The following is an 18,322-nucleotide window of genomic DNA, read 5'->3' on the forward strand; positions in this document are numbered from 1 at the left end:
CCTCACTCACAATCCCCCCCCCCCCCCCCCCCCCCCCCCCCCCCCCCCCCCCCCCCCCACCCGTTACCTTTTGCGGCTCGGAGCTGCAGTTCAGGTTCATCCTTAAGTGTTTGTGATCTGTATTTACACAGCAGGTACCGTGTCTTCTGGAGAGCAATGAGTTCAACCCATAATCACATGACTTTGAGTTTAATGTGTAAGTTTTCTAGCACATGAATATTCTACGCTCTTCTACTCCAAATATTAAAAAAAAACAAACAGTGGAGCTTTAGCATATTTACCATGTTCAGATTACAATGCATTTCACTTCATTACTCTTGTACTGGTTCGACAAAGGCTAGAGTTGGAGTTTTGTTTGAGATTTGAAATTGTAGATGCTGCGGTATGTGTGTGTGTGTTTTAAAAGGATTAAGTTTGTTTTTATGCCTGAATTTTTTTTTTTTTTTAAAGCTCAGTGAGAAGCAGAGTCAGCTCATTCAATCCCCTCTGAACAACTTCCACACAGCAAGTAGGTTAATGGACCAAGCAGACTGTAGTTACATTAAAGGCCTGTTTTAATTACGATACGCATTATTCTAGTTTCCAAAGACACACCAGGAGTATCTGTTCTGTCGAATTCTGTGAGAATCTGATCATTTCAAGGGAGTTTGTGCCACCACAAAGTGAAACTAGTTAATGAATGTAAGATGAAATGTTTAGCCCCCTTTTCCACTGCTTGAACTTTTCCAGGAACTTTTACTTTACCAGGAACTTTGCAAAACCTGGTCATGCTTCCACCAAAATTGTGCTGAAGAACTGATCGGCGGAACACACTTGCAGCGTTCTGCACTTTCGTTAATTTCTTGTTTCCGTTTCTTCAAGCTTCACTTTGTTGTGATCGTTTAGAAAATGGAGCAAAAGAAGAGAAGTGGACGGACGCCAAGGTCCATTTGCCAAATACGTTTTTCAGCTCAAGCTGGGCGTCTTCAGCGCCTACCAGTGCATAGCAATAATGTGTCTGTCCACCTGAATACACTCTGGATAATAAACCTGGTTCTCATTAAATGAATTTGCTGAATACACTGTTTTTTTAGCTCCATTTTCTGGAGTCGAGCCTAACCTAGCGTATTCGTCTGACTGATTCGTCTGACTACAAGTGCATTGCGATAATCGTCTGTCCACGCGAATACGTTAGAGCATATTCAGCAAAAATGCTCAAAACAAACCAAAGAAGTTCCTGGTAATAATAGTTCCTGGGAATCTGGTGGAAAAGGGGCTTTTGTGTCAACATATTTACTGTGAATGATCGATCTGATACAAATGGTATTGTAGTACTGCGTATGCATATACATACATATACATGACTTCTAACATTTATCTCAAAATATTCTGAGATATCTAGAGTCTGCATGCGAATCTTGAAATAAATAAATACATTTTTTTTGTCATATAAAAGTGCCTGAATTTGTCTTTTTTCCTACTGGATGTGTTGTATTGGCCTGTGCGGTGTTATTTACTGCTAAAACCCATTTAAAAAAAAGAAAGAAAAGAAAAAAAGGTTTTGGTAGAAGTTAATTATTTTAATATATATGTAACTATTTAGACAGAAAAGAGATTTAAGAAGCATATATTTAGTCATGAATTGAAAAAAACAAGTAACTGGAGATGATTTACTTCCAAAACTTAAGTGATTTACAATAAATGTGGTGATTCACTGAAAATACAGTGTAATATGTAAGAATTTAATGCATTTTTTTTTCTATGATCAAAAGAATTTATTCTAGTATGAGACTGATGTACCAAATATGAATCCTAAACTTGACAGAAAAATGGAATGTAATCCTTTTTAGAAGATTTTTGGATTCTTTTGTAATGAATACAAATAAGAGACTCCATGTAGCTGAACTGTTACAGAAGAGGACTAGGGCCATTGGGAAAAAAAAACCCCAAAAAACTCCAATATATGCATATTTTTATTATTCTGAGAAAAAAAGTCATGAAATTAAAATCAATTCTGAGAGTAACGTCAGAATTCTACCTTTTTTTTTTTTTTTTTTCAGAATAATAAAATATATATATATATATTGGACCTTAATTCCGTGGAAGTAGAGTACTAATACTCTCTTCTAAATCTAAAACTGATAAAAATCCCTATTTTTACACAAAAGTCATCACTTTTTTTTTTTTTTTTCCCAAAAGATCCAACGTGACAGTGAGTAGTAATTAGGCTGGCAGCTACCTTTTCTCAGATTTTTATGTAAGTGAAAACACAATCCTGTCATTTTTCTTTAAATTACACGGTGTGCTTCATAGTGAACCATATTTTGTGTTTGTAAATTACAGTATTTAATGAATTTTATGGTATACATAAAACATGTTTTGTTTATTGGATTTTGTTGCAAATTAGTTCCATAGATTCATGATCGGTAGTTGGTGGGTTCAACTGTATTTATTCTCAGCAGCTGAATGAGAATATGACTAGAATTAGAGCTGAAACAATTAATCGACTTGAAACAACTCAAACAAATATTAGATGACAAGTTTCCTAAATCGAAGCTTCTGTTCCTTAATTTTTTTTTTTTTGGCACTAAACATTGGTTCCATGGTTGTGTTTCACACGGACGCTTATTGTGATGCACATGACTTCAGGATCAACCGTTGTATAGTTCCATGTTCAGTTAAAGTTGGATACAAATGTGTTGAAGACTGAAGTGCACATATTGTTTGTAAATGTCCATAGACTTATATTGTTGATTATATCTATACTTTTTAAAAATATACTTTAATATTTTTGTTGTTATTTGTATATATACAAATTTTTATTTATACTTGTGTGTCATTGTTATTTCTATATAGATTATTATTATTTCTTTTTTTTTTACTTTTTGTGTTTTTTTTTTCAACTGGTTCTGGAATGAAGGACAAGTTGACATTTTCAGACTTCTTTTTCACTTTTTTTTTTTGCGTATTCAAATAATCGTTTGATCGACTTGACCCGAAGAACATAATTAGTCGATTGCAAAAATAATACATAGCTGTAGCTCTCATTAGGATAAAGATCTGACCCCACTACCAGCACAAGTGTTAGATAATCCAATCACATGGAACCACATACCAAAGGTTACTGGTTTTGGAAAATAAATAAATGTCTAAATGGGAGTTTGAGTTGGGTTCTGGTGGTGTGGACCTCCTGAGGCCTGGCTTTGCCATTGCGGGTCACTAACAGCAACAGGTGCATGGATGGCACAGTCCATAAAAACCACTGCGGGGCTAGGGGGCGTAATGGACGTGTGTTTACGCCACTCACAGGCCCGTTAACCCTGGCCCCCGGAACAGTAGCCCGCCTTTTCCACCTTTTTAGGGTCAGAACCTGATACCCAAGCTGTCGGTTCCCATACTTATTGGGGTGCGGTCACGTGTTCCACTTTTGACCAGGAAAGGAGCACCGGCCAGCAGGGTCTTCTGCTAGTGGGAGCACACCACCTCCGCACAGGCACCTCGCACCAGTGGAGTCTGGCTCTCTGTAGCCCCTAACTGTCTCTCCCCCTCCCCGAAAGCGAGACTCCCTCGTCTCTTAGGAGGTTCCTGCCCCCACGGCGCTTCCCGTCGTTTCCACCGCTGATTTAACTTTTCTGAACTAGAAGCTGAGGGGGACGCGAGCGGTCCTGACAGAGGCGGCACGATGACAGCTGTCGAAACCCAAATGGCATACAGCAACTCCTACACGATCCACCATGAAGAGACGTACATGACCCAGGAGGAGGACTGGGACAGGGACCTGCTGCTGGACCCAGCCTGGGAGAAGCAGCAGAGGAAGGTAGGTCTGGAGCGGAAGGCTCTGGAGCTGCGGCGCGACCTGCGTGCCATGTGCCGCCGTGCGTAATTACGCACGCACTAATCCGTGCCTTTACTGAGCAGTTACTCAGTTTTGGTGCATTTCAACATATTCAGATGACATGTGTGACGGGTTGTGGGTTCGGTAGGCTCATCCTGAACTGACTGAGTCTAAAACAGTCACCTATGAAAGCAGGGCCCATGCCTTTAGCTGTCCGCGCACCTGGCACTTCAGTCCTGCTGGAAGCTGTGTGGGCAGATATTTTAGGCCGTGGAACTTTCTCAGTGTTGTCTTTCAGTTACCCCCGATTGCCTTGCGAAGACTGTCTAAATATAAAACCCACCCTGCTCAGTCTTCAGTCTACACTTAAATCACAACGGATAAAGTGCCGCAGTTGATTCTGGTGACAACTTTAAGCAAAGCTGTTGGGACAACATTGTTTTTAATTTGGTTTTACTCTTATAAAGATAAAATAAATAGATTAAAATACAATTACTTTTCGTTGGAAATAATATTTCGAAAATAATTGGATAACTCATAATATTAAAGAAAAAAATCAGAACTGTGAGGGAAAAAGTCAGTTGGGATGGGACTGACTGTTATCAACCATTGATTTGTGGAGTTACATAATATATCTAGAAAAAGTCAAGTTAATTCATTTATAGTTAAAAATTCAAACTGATAAGATATATTTTTGTAATATTATGACTTTTAAATCAAATATACAATTTTCCCTAAAAACTACATTGGATCTGATTTTATCCTCTAAACATAACGAATTGATCTTATTTTATTCTTGAAATTAAAAAAAAAAAAAAAAAAAAAATGGAATTAAAACCGTGTAAGCTAGTGTAACGTAGGCTAGTCTTTAGCGTGGTATTATCAGCGCCTCTAAAATACCCGGATGGACAGGTCGGCCGTTGCCTAGGTAACCGCCAGGTGCGTTTAATGAGCTGCAAAACAAAGACAAAACCTGTAAAACTTTGACAAAACACCGGAATTATTTATCTGTGGAAATGTTAACGTCTGTTCGGCAAAAAACAACTGGAAAGCTGCCCTGGTCTGTCAGGTAAATGGAACTGGTTCTACTGGTGATGGTTTTAGAAGGAAAGACCACAGTAAATATGTGTTACTGAGCAGCTAGCTGGTTGAAACACAAGTAGTGTTAGCAGTACAGTTGGTAGTTAGTAGTACTTATTAACAGTAACTGTGTAAAATACTGTTTGAAGTAAATCCCCACAGAATTAATTATGTAAAGTACAAATGTATTCACAGTAGGCTACCAAAAGTAAAAGTAGTGTTGAATGACTAGCTAACTCCAGAAAAATATCTGTATTATAATTATTGATAGAAGAATGTGTTAATTAAATGAAATGAATGTAGGATAGGTAAAAGTATGATAAAGTAAGCTTCTAAAGTAGCTGAAAATGAAACAGTACTTGAGTAAATGTTAAAACGTCAGAATATAGCTATATTGACAACTAGCTAGCATTCAGGTCACAGACCAGGCTAACGAAGCTAACATTAGCATCCTACAGTGCTAAAGGAACAATATATACTTATTTATTTATTATAATATGAGAAGATTGATGAAAATATGACCCCATTAGAGCAAAAGTCTGATGAAATGAGGATCATACTAGGCTGTGTCATAAATAACACCAGCATACTTTTCTACTGTACAGACATTCACCTCACTTTGTCTGTTCGTGTACAGTTTTTCAGTGTTTTTGTTGTTTTTGAACATTTTATGTAGTTTATTCTTTGCTGTAGTGTTTATAGGTGCTGCAACATAGTCTAGCTAAAAAAGAAAAAAAGAAAAACATGGAACACTGTTTTAAGAAAACATTATTTGACACTAGCTGCAATGAATCTGCAGAAGTCTGTTCTTGCAAAATGTCCCCCTCCTATAGAGTCAGAGCCCTCCTTCTGAATGTGACAGGCTGAGAGAACTCAACAGATGGTAACGCATACAGAGAGAGAGCGCAGGACTGGTAGATATACACCCCGGGTTGGTTTCACAGACCTACAAATAAACATCTTCCTAAAAATACTTTTGCTCTGCTGGAACTTTTCTCTGTCTCTGCGTTCTTTTCTCTCTTTCTGAGACCCTGTATTTCCTCTTGCTCTCCGTTTTTAAATTACCTTCATGTCCTTTCTTTTTGTTATAATACTCCTACCCTGTCGCTGCATTTCTGTGACTTTTAGGTTTTTTTCTGTTTAACATGATATAACAGGGCTTGGTTATGTAGCCGAACCAGTCCTGCTCCTCAGTCTTCATCTCCTATCCTCTCAGGGGAGCAGGTCATCGTACTCCATTGCTCCTCTAGGCATGTCAAATCTAGCTTAAGGAGCTGATATCAGCCCATAAATATAGACAGAGCATCATTTTGCAGTGTAATGAATATGAAAGGAAATCTCCCCAACACCTGTTCTCCCCTCTGTCCTTGAAATTTCATTGGAAAAAGCTGCTCAACACTTGACACGACAGTAAAGTGTTTGTCAACACACCGTGATGCTGAATCTGATACCAGACATTAGGAATAGTGTTGTGTTTGTTGTGTCCTTGCATGTGTCTGAATGCTGCATCTTGACACTGGTTTATATTTATCGTGGAGCAGCTATTGCAGATTTCTGCTTAAATGATTCATGTCTTGTTTTGGAGAAGAAGTTTTATTTAATAGGAGCTGGCAACAGTCACTTTAGATACTGTATTTCATCTGGTGAGGATAGTCAGACAGAATGAGATATGACAGACCAGAGTTGTGGCTGCATCTTGGCAATGCTTTGATCACAAAGCAGCTGTACACTGGAAAAAATCTAAATCTTACCAAGTGTATTTTCCTCATTTCTAGTCAAAATAAGTCATTACACCTAAAATAAGACATAATCACCTAAAGAGTAACTTTTCAGTGAGATATAAGAACTTATTTTTAGACTATAGTAATCTTTCAAGAAATCTTTAATTTTCACTTGTTCCATTGGCAGATTTTTTTTGGCTAAATTCAAGCAAAAATATCTTCTATTAATTTTTTAAAAACTTGTTTTTAGAGGGGCATTTTTTCCAGTGTAATGCTAGAAATCAGAACTCCCTTATCAGTTGGTATTTTTTTCCGTGCTCTTGCTGTGGAAGATTTGAGTGAAGGAGGGTTAGGGTGAGTGGATGTTTCCACTTCATCTCAAAGCCTATTGATATCAGCTTCACCCAGATTCTGCACCGACAGCATAAAGGTCTTACTCCATGAACAAAAAGTAGTGAAGAGGACTGAAGAAGCAGGGTCGGTAGCTTGTAAAGATTAGCTCTCACTGCAGACAAGTGCATGACGTGGGACTATTAGAGCATGTAGAACAGGGTTTCTGTCAGCTGATGGTTTGTGTGGTGAATATTCAATAGGGCTTTATGAAAATATGAAAAAACATTCATTCATAATTCTGAACTGAGACCCGTTTGCATTTGTTCAAGGTGGCAGGGTTGTTCTATTTAACAAAAAGTAAAATACAAAGACTAAATCTACAAGTAGAAGAGGAAAAATACTACTGTTGATGGACCTAAAAATCCAAAGTGCTGATCATGTTTATAAATACAAAATAAACCTGATTTATAGGAGTAAAAATTAGACTCTAATTATGTCAGGTATACAACAACAGAACCTTGATTTCTGTATGAAGCCTGTAAAAGTAGTAGGTTCTGAATGTCACTGCAGTTCTGATGACCAAGCTGATAAACAATGACGATTCTTCAAAATAAAAATGAAAACTGTATATGCGTTCATAAAACTAAACTGAAAGGACGAATAAAAAACAAACTGAATGATCAAACAAAGACTAAAAAAACTAGCTGAAAAACAAAAAAAAAATGTAAAAGACAGACTCAAAAAACTAATTTAATGAAAAACAAATACAGTTTTCTGAACTATTCTAAAGTCTGCAAGGTACGAAAAGAAACAACAAAGTTGAGCGGTATGAGTAAAGTCATCTTGGATTTCACATAGTTTAAACGTGCAGCTGCTAAGTGACTCAGTGAGTGAGCGTCTGCTTAGGGCAGCTAATGCTAGCGATAACCTATAAATACCCATTACATAAGGTTATCAAAGTGTCATTAACCCTGTAAACCCTGTAAAGCCTGAACCATTAAATGATTGACAGAAAATTCCAGTTCTTTGAACCTGGAGCCTTTATTGGTCCTTCTGAACAACCCCAAGAATTATATCAGTTTCCAGGTATGAGTTTCAATTTTGTATCATATTTGATACATCAGGTCTCAATGCTCAAATATTATTTTTGAACAAACAAAACATAAAATAACCCAAACATGTCTAACTAATTGGTAATTTCTTTTCAAAATTGTCAAAGTTCTGCCTCCTTCCTCATTAATGACAGTCTTGTAGTGTCACTGGAAAGGCCTCTGGTGAATGAATTCCTCCCCCCTGGTGGATTATCTGTGTATTGCATGTACCTATTTGTATACATCAGGTTTTTTAAGACAAAAAATATCACATTGATCATGTAGAGGGCTTCAAAACTCATGTATCAAATATGATACGTTCAGCATTACGATACGATACATACATACATACGATAATTTCCAATATGTGTCACATTTATATGCATGTAGCATTTAAATTATGTATGCATCAATTTTTTAGAAAAAGTTGAAGGGTCTTTGTATAATTCTTTATTCTCAGTTAATAATAATAATAATAGTCCTCATGCTTTCTAATGCTGCACAAACTGTCGCTTTAAATGCTTTTCTAATGACAGGTAAAGAAATCTAAGACTTGAACTTGCCGAATGAACCTGTGGTCTCCTTTATACTTTTGGGTGTAAAATTAATGAAGCAGCCAAAGAGTGATGATCATCAGATTGAAATGTTATAAAGTCATACTCAGTAATGTAATATTTATCTACTCAGCCTAATGTAATGTCCCTGTGTGTGGGTGAGGAGAGATCTTTGGATGCTGCATAATCAAATCTATTCTTGTCTAATCTCATTTTGCACTTTAACAACTTCGTGTGGCAGCCAGATGGGTCATTGATCTCAGACTTAGTGCTACCCTCACTCTCAAGATATTTATTTTTTTCTGTTTTTTCAGTTTGATATATGTTGGTCAGGCATGTGTATATAGAAATTAAGTATAAAAGGACAGAAACAGGGACAGTTTAGCAGATAATTCAGATCAAAGTCCTATAAGTTCATGTTTTGCTCATGACCTTTACTGAGGTCAGTTCAACTGTTGGTGCCAGTTTTAGGGGTTGTAGACTGCACATAACAGGTGGATAATACCTCTGTGTCATCAACCACTGCAGATGGGCACTTTGACCATCACCTTGGTTGTTTTGGAACCAAGTGACCATATTTGGACATAAGGAAGAGCATGGGTTGAAAGTTTAAAAAGTAATAATAAACCACTGAAAAACTTAAGTTCAGCTACTTGATAATGTTGACCTGTTTGATGGCATCGAGGTCAACTTATAAAGTGAAAAGGGACTAATTAATATTAGGTGACCAGGTTCACTATATACTATAAGGCATGGATGGATGGATGGATGGATGGATGGATGGATGGATGGATGGATGGATGGATGGATGGAAGGGTGGGAAGATAGTTGGACGGACGGACGGATGGATGGATGGAATGATGGAAAGGTGGGCAGATGGATGGATGGAAGGGTGGGTGGGCGGGCGGGCAGATGGATGGATGGATGGATGAATGGACGGATGGATAGATTAGCTAATACAGTTGTTACGCTAACAGACTAAGTATTGTAGTAAAATACCAGTTGATGTTTTGACAGAATCCTCTGACCATCTTGTTAGTGTAACTTCTCACTTTTCAACCATGACTAAGGTGGAGCTGTTGATCAGTTAAAAATATGTACTTAATAAGTCCTGGAAACTCGGAGTGTTCTGCACATGTGCAATGATGCACACGAATCGTACTGAATCATTTTGGGTTTTTTTTATTTTATCTTCAGCTTTTTATCTAATTTGATCCCTGGCTGGACTAGAAAGCTACAGGTAGTTCTACAGCTAACATTATCTATGGTTACCTTGACTGTCTGATCTGTTAGAAAAATATTTGATTATTTATTTTTTTATTTAATTTAGCTGAATCCTTAAAACTGCTGTAAATTGCTGTTTCCGGTACAGGTCAGACAGTGACTCTATCCAGGGCACATTATCTAATCCCAAGATCCTGCTGGATACGATGCCCCTCACATCCCACCATTCTACGATTCACTCTGTCAGGATCATGTGATCTCTAAAACACGACTGCCAGTGCTCTTTATTGATTAATTATTTTAGTATTGCTTTATTTTGATTGTATTGTATTTGTTTACTTATTCTGTTTTAATTGTAATCTTGACATAAGAAAAAATTAGGTCATGCCCTCAACGTTCTCCAGTGTATAAAAAAAGGAAAGGAAGTTGGGGGAAAGGAAATGAAAATGATTCCGGTCACCTTTAATATTTAATATGCATAAAAAATAATCTAATCTAGCAGATGAACAAATGGAAGTTTTCAGTCATTAAAATACATTCTGTCATTTCTACCAGTGTAACATTAAGGAAATCAGGAAGACAGACCTGCCATGTCAGATTTTAAATGTTGACTTTGAGGAATTGCCTTAAAATACACAGATTGTTTAGTGCAAAGCAACTGTATTAGTGTTGTGTGATATGTGTTAAGAGTATGTGCATAAGGGTTAAATGTAAGGGGAGAGGAAAGAGAGCTTGCAGTCAGATCGAATAGCAGTTGCTATTCCAGAAGCTGTGTCCATATAGGGAGGCTTCTATAAACTGCTTTAGTGCAGCCACAGGAGCCCTGTGAGGCCATAAGACAGGCTCAGGAGTGTGTGTGTATGCTCGACTCATACAATGTGTTTTAGTGGAATAAAATGTGTTTGTGCTGATTTTCAGCTTTGTTGAGGTTTGGGACTCATTTTGCCGAAAGAGGAGCGCTTAATGATGAAACCAGAGCAGCTGCACTGTCGAAAAGTAGCAGGTGATTGATGGTATATGAGTGCAACCATCATGATCTGGTCACAGCTGGTCTGCAAATATAATTAAAGTTGGCTTTAGTGAGAGAAAATCACATTTTCGTCCATTCTTCTCTTACCTTATCACAGCCCCTTTGTTACAGTTTTGTTTTTTTGTGTGCAGAAATAGCGGTGTTACTCTTCACATCATGTTGAAAATGGAGATTTGTGTTCAGGAGGTGGCAGGACAGGACAGTAGGACATGGTGCCAATCTGGGACCTAAGTGACAAATCACACAAAATCTAAACCCAGGCAATGGAGTTAAACTCAAATGCTACAAAACACTGAAACTGTCTTTATAAGAAACCCATAAAGACGATAAGGTTGAGATTGGAACCTCGCTGCCGGCAGTAGATATTTATAGGCAGGTGGGAGCAGAAGTTACAGTCGTCAGTTCGTCAGTCTGCTGAGATGATGGGTCTCTTATAATAGGTCTGAGGTCATCAAGATATCATTATATCCTTTATAATGGCTTAAAAAGCTGCAGCCGCACAGCACTTTGACATGAACTAACCTGACTTTACTATTTGTAAGGAATATTTAAATAGCACTTTTCAGGCCTGTCAATGCTTGAAAGAATCCACTTGTAGTAGCATTAAAAATATGGATGTTTTAATAGTGTCCAGTAGTACGAGTGTCAAGAGTGACCAGCCCTTCTCAGTAAATGACTACAGTTGTGGAAAAAATTATTAAACCACCCCTTGTTTCCTTCAATTTTTTGTTCATTTTAATGCCTGGTCCAACTAAAGGTACATTTGTTTGGACAAATATAATGATAACAACAAAAATAGCTCATAGTAGTTTAATTTCAGAGCTGACATCTATCCATTTTCCATGGTTTTCTTGATAATAACCAAAATCACTTCAGTTCTTCCATCAATATCTATGGAACTGTACTGACAAAAACAGTGCTTTTAGGCATTCCATGTTTTCTTTTCTGTCTCTTTTGGTCACATGATACACATAGGAGTTAGTTCTTGATTGCATTTGTTTTTGATGACTTTTGATGGTCTAATAATTTTTTCCGCAGCTATATGTGGTTATAGCTTGGTTTGATGTGGTTTGATGTTAGACTATATCATTGAAGTGGTAGCAGTCACTTCTGTTGACTACCTTTTGATGTGTTGAGTTTGACAAATACACTGTTGACACCTGAGCTTAGAAGTGATTATATCAGGTTAAGGGAGAACTTGACAGAAAATTCAGACAACACATCAATGACTTGAGTAATTTAAGCTAAATGTTAACATACGCAGCTCTTTGCTTCCGCTAATTTCTGTCCATATTTGGACAAAAAGATCTGCGGGAAAGGGGTGAAACTCACAAAGATAACACTACTAACTGTGTTTAACACACCCAAGTCATTTCAGATGTGTAAATGTTAACTCACAGAGTTGTGTTTGGTAACAGTTATGTCATTTTCATACACGTATACACTTGTGACCACTAGCCGACAGACCACATGACCCTATACTGAACTAATGCTACAATTAACTCAATGTATGCTAATAGCTAATGTATGCTAACTGGCTCAGTATGTTATTGAACTTTGTGTAAACATTGTTGAACTGTTGACCATTTTCCATTTTTACCAGAGTCCAGTGTTGTTGGTGTAACTAACAGCAGTGATCTCCTAATTCAAGCCTTGATAAAATATAAAACTATGAGTTATGTAAAGGTTCATTGGCTGCACTGCGGGTTGGTTGTGTCTTGACTTTCCGGAGGTTGCTGCTTGGTCACTATAGATAGCCTTAAATTACCTTCTACATAGGATGTCGTGGTCAAGGTTCCTGTTTAGATAGAATTGGCCGGGACAATTTAGCTTCTTATTTCAGTAAAAGAACTTGTTCAGGTTAGACACAACCCACATCTCCTCGCTCTTTTCCTCAGTTATAATGTCATAAATCCTCCACAGACACTTACACCAGTGTATCTCTGTCACCGTAAGTCTCTGAATCTAAAGGTCATTAAATGAGAAAAGACTTAGTATGCTGCTGCCAGCAGTATGGGCCAATAAAATCACCTTTATTCTTGGCAGACATCACAGTCAATTTGTCTCTGAACTTTTATAAGAAGAACAAGGGGGGTGGGGGCGGGGGCGGGGGCGGGGGTTAGTATTAGAGTTACCACATAAAGACAAAAAATATGGAGTTTATTATAAAACCAGAGTATTTTATGCAGAGCTACTGACTCACCGTTAGTATATTATAAATGACTTTTTCTGCTTGTTGGCCAGTTTTTCATGACAAGCTTCCCTTTGATATAGTTATTGTGTGTTTTTATATCCTCTACGGAAGCTTATTGTTAAGATGGCATAGTTACTTTGCAGTTACCTTTGCATAAAAATGTGAACTGCCTTTTTACTTTGAAAATCCCAGTATGATGATGATCGTAATGGAGCCAATATTCTATTTTAACTTTAAATCGACAGTTTTTCTGCCATAGGGTAGCATCTACTCTATTAATCAAACACCTAATGGACAGAAAGAAATGAAAGTAGTGAATTTAGACACCTCCGTCACATAACAATCAGCAAACATCGTCTTTATGATGAAGTTATGTCAGGAACTTGATACATGTTCACACATACAGGTATGTTTGCTAACAACAATCTCAACTTCATGTAATATATAAAAGACTTTGTAGTAATAGTTAGCTTAATTATCAGGTTAGCTGAATGGGCGGAGATCAGCTAATGTAGTGAGTCATGCTAACAGGTTAGGTTCTTAAGTACCGTACAGTTGAACTGTCTGTTAAGAAAAATATGTTTTCATTCATTAATAGAAACTACCAGATCAGTTAAGTGGATTGTGTTTGTTCTTCAGACTGAAATAAAACAATAATAAAATAAAGTTAAGATAACGAGTGAGGACGGGTAAAGCTGATGTAACATTTATATAACAATCATTGTATGTCATGCCAGTTCTTATGGCATTTGGTGTGCTATATGTATGCATTTTCATCCTTTCGCGTGTTATTCAATGCCATTTGATCGCGTGCCAATTTTTGCCAAGATCTCCAGTTCACATAACTCTAACCCTCAGTGCGTGGTATTTGACGCGGTGTAAACATACATGCAGAAAGCTTATAATGCGTACGGATAACATGCCAATTAACGCCAGTTAAAAGTGGCGTGTATATTTACGCAAGTCATGATATCACGTTGAGTTTTTAATTTTTAAAATTTGTAGTGCTTGGCAGTTTTTTGGGGATTATGGAGCACAACTTTCATAATTACTTTACAGATCAGCTGAAGTGGTCAGATATCAAAAATTCTACCCACACTTTGGCTAATAATGGATGTTTTCAAACAGGTAGTAAGATAAGATAAAAGATGAGATGAGATAAGATAAGATAAGAAAAAATAAAAATAAAGATAAGACAAAATAAAGATAAGATAAGAACAAATAAGATGAGATAAGATAAGAAAAAAATAAAGATAACATAAGAAAAAAATAAAGATAAGATAAGAACAAATAAGATGAGATAAGACAAAATAAAGATAAGAACAAATAAGATCAGATAAGACCAAATAAAGATAAGATAAGAACAAATAAATGTAAGATAAGAACAAATAAAGGTAAGATAAGATGAGATGAGATAAGATAAAATAAAATAAAGATAACATAAGAACAAATAAAGATAAGGCACAAACAAATAATATAAGATAAGAAAAAAATAAAGAGAAGATTAAAAAATAAAAAATAAAGATAACATAAGAAACAATAAAGATAAGATAAGAAAAAATAAAGATAAGATAAAAAGTAAGGATAAGAATAACATAAGATAGTATGTTAAATTCGTGATTGACAGCTGTAATGACCAGTCACTGTTCAGATGTCCTGCCGCTCTATTCTGTGGTTCAATGCTGAAGCTTTGGAAAAGTGTCTTGTGTTTTGCTCAGAGGTACACCATCAGCTTCATACATGTAGTCTGTGGACATGAATGGAAGGATAACTGCACAAGGACAGTGTGTGTCTTCAAACTCTGGCCTTTTCCTCCTGGTTTTGGTTCCAGCAGTTTTTTTTAAATGAGCTGCAGAAGTCGGAGTTATGCAAGTTGTGTGTTAGTTTTTTAAACCCAGTGTTAAACAGGTTATAATTTCGTACAACTGGGTTTATTGAATTATTTGTATTATTATATTTTTTACCATCACTTACTTTCCTATTTTCCTGATTTTTATTTTTGATAGTGTGTACGATGCATCTGTGCCAGCTGGTGTTCTGGATAGCGTTTGCGGCCGGTATCATTATTCAGGCAGTACACCAACCTGGAACCGTGTGGCAGCGGAACTCAATATAAGGCAGTATGATTGAACAGAGGGGAACTCAGTGTTTCCCTGCACTCAGTCAAAGCAATTGCACAACAAGCGATGGTCGTGTCAGAACAGATGATTGACTGGAGTACGTTAGCCATCCATTTTCACTAACCCCGCCTGGACAGGAGATAAATGGAGTATCTTGGTAGCAGCATTGATGTAACATTTCTCACGTAATGTGGTGAACAAACTAGGGATAGACCGATATATTGATTTTTTTTTTTTTTTTTTGTAAATATCAGCCTTTTTTTCTTTCTTTTTTTTTTTTTTTGAAAGACAATATTTGATCCGTACTAAAAACGTTGTAAGATATTTGATCAGGCACCTGTGTAGGCAGCATTTGAAGTTCAATAAATGTTAAAGGAGTATTAATAATTTCATTTATATTGCTGCATAAAAATCTTAATTATCTGAAAAAAAAAAAAATCAACTTCAAAAATCGGCTGTAGATATCGGCCATCAGCTGACCAAATTTTGAAGCATCTGCATCTGCCTTAGAAAAAAACATATATCGGTCGACCTCTACTATAAATATTAATCAGGTTTTTTACCCTCAAAAGCTGTGTGTGAAATTATTTAACCCATGAAGACCCAAACTTCCACCGTTAACCAAAAGCATCTACTGATCTAAACTGTTTAATACCTGTTGATCCACTAATCCTGTCAATTCATGTAAATAATTAGTGTAAAATACAGTTTGTCGTCTTTTCGTGGTCATCAGATACGACACATTTGGATGTTCAGAGGCCTCGTAGTTGCTATGGAAACACCGTCATCTTGATTCACCAGTAAAACCCATGGAGTTTGACAGATGACAGTGGATGGAGACACATAGTTTATATTCAGTTTACTATGTCTTTGCTACAAAACTCACTTTTTGTTCAGTTTTTTCTGTTTTGATATAATAACTTTTGAATTAACTCTGAGTTTTATGACTATCTAAATCAACAATAGGAAATTAAATATAGGAAAATACATGATTTACAGTGAAAAATGCAAAATACAGAGAATAATATAGAAATGAATGGTGATAAATCACTCAAGAAAGGTTAAATAGAGGAAAATTCTTCTGGGAACTGCCACATAAGTAGTACTGGGTCTTTATGAGTTAAGCCAGTGGTTCTCAAATTTTTTAGTACCCCCAACTCTCGCGTCAGCATTTTTGATTGAAAAAATTTAGGTAAAATTTGTTCCTGTGCCAAAGGTGTCTATATTACACAAAGGTGTTTATATTTTCAAAACTTTAGAAACAAATAACATATATTTAACTGTCATATATATTAAAAAAAAGTAAAGTAAATTTTGTGGGCAAAATATAAACTGAAAAGTGCCGTCTTTAATTGATTAGAAAAAAAAATAAATTGGTCATTAATTAATAAACGAACTTTTCATCAACAAAAAATAATTACTTAGCTTCTCAAAAAAACTCATTTTCAATAATGTAAAATAGAAATGTCCTTAAAATGTTACCAAAGCTTAAACAAGATGATTGACAATAATTGTATTATGTGAATGTATTTATTGCGTTTTATATTTCAGCATTAATTCTCATTATTTATTTTGTATTCGGTACAGGATGACTTATTTAATGTATTTTCCCCAAAAATTTCAAGTACCCCCTGGGCTTCTTCCAAGTACCCCTGGGGGTACAGGTACCCCACTTTGGGAACCCTTAGGTTAAGCTAATATTGTGAGTATAGAACTCTAGACCGTTGAGTCTGTCATACTAGTGTTAGTGTGTTTGTGTGTAAGAATGTCAGCTTTAAGGACTTCATCCTCTGAATCGCCTCATTCCTTCTGTGTTTGTCTTATGTCCCACCAGCAACTGGCAGACGTTTGACTGACATACGTTTACATTTTGATCAGCAGAGGTGTCCCAGGTCTTTTATCGTCTAAACTCAGATATGAATCCATGGAAGCTTTGGCCTTTGTGACCCAGTTGTCAACAGGGTCTCTGGGGTATTGGCCTCATAATCCAAACCCAGAGCAGGTCCTGTATATAGAAGACAGTTCAATGTCAACGAGTGATTCACTTATAGATTTACTAAGGGTTTAGGTCATTTTTTCCCCTCATTAAATCACATTACAGCGTTTGTTGAATCAAAAACAGCTCAGAACCATTCACATGTAGCAGGAGATGTTTGGCAGTGTTCCTCTTTATTTGCACTTCCCACTTTTTTTTTTTTTTTTAATTTAATCTCAAGGTGACCAAAAATAGAAACACGTCTGTCATTTTGAATGGTTGGATTTATGTACGGTGGTTCAGTGTTGCATTTATGCTTGATTAAGTCCTGTGATTTTAAGATCCTGTGAATTTAAGTTTTGGTAAAATTTCCATTAATGGTATATGTGTAAATGTAATTAACATTAACTGTTTATTAGCCTTTTACTAATGATATATATGTTAAGCACAGTATTTATACAGTATTATTCATTAAGAAACAAGTAATGCACTAATAAACATTAAGTAACAATCAAGTTAATTTGTCTAAACTCTTAATTAATGCATTATTTAAAAGGTTTTATAAATGCTATGAATTTTATTTGGCATGTATAAATTAAAATGTTAATTAATGTGGAGACATTTTTACATGATTACTAGAAATAGTAGTTATTGATAGTTAATTATTCTTACATTAAATGATATTAACCATAAGCGAGGGCTTTTTTTTTTCAGTCAAAACATGCAATAAATGCAGAGGACAATACAAACAAATACTGATATATGATTGTTTTATGTTTGTATATTTATTTGTTGTATTGAAAAAAACTTGCACATAGACTGGAAGGGACATAGTTTTTCTTGCAGACATTACCTGTATGATTTTATAATATACTGACTAGAGGTAGGCTGATATATTGGGCCGATATATTGATTTTTTTTTTTTTTTTTTTTTTTTTTTTTTTAAATATCGTCTATCAGCCTTAATTTTTTTTTTTTTGAAAGCTGATATTTGATCAGTATTAAAAATATTATAAGACATTTGAACAGGCACCTGTATGGACAGCACTTGAAGTTCAATAAATGTTAAAAGAGTACTATGTGTACGTGTATTACTAATTTAAGTTTTAGCGTTGCATAAAAATTTTAATTATCTGAGTGTTTCAATTGTATTTTATGGTCAATGAGTTAAAAAAAAAATAAAAAA

The 18,322-nt window shown here is 36.0% G+C and overlaps 1 protein-coding gene across 1 annotated transcript in view; it reads left to right on the forward strand.

The window, feature by feature from the left end:
* The first annotated feature begins 3,661 nt into the window (after positions 1-3,661).
* actn3b (actinin alpha 3b) overlaps positions 3,662-18,322 on the forward strand; it is a 67,474-nt gene continuing 52,813 nt past the window's right edge. The window contains exon 1 of the mRNA XM_030161820.1: positions 3,662-3,796. Within this exon, the coding sequence (XP_030017680.1) occupies positions 3,662-3,796 (135 nt within the window). The remainder of the gene's footprint in view (positions 3,797-18,322) is intronic.

The sequence above is a fragment of the Sphaeramia orbicularis genome, chromosome 18 (genome assembly GCF_902148855.1).
Source record: "Sphaeramia orbicularis chromosome 18, fSphaOr1.1, whole genome shotgun sequence".
Lineage (NCBI taxonomy): Eukaryota > Metazoa > Chordata > Actinopteri > Kurtiformes > Apogonidae > Sphaeramia > Sphaeramia orbicularis.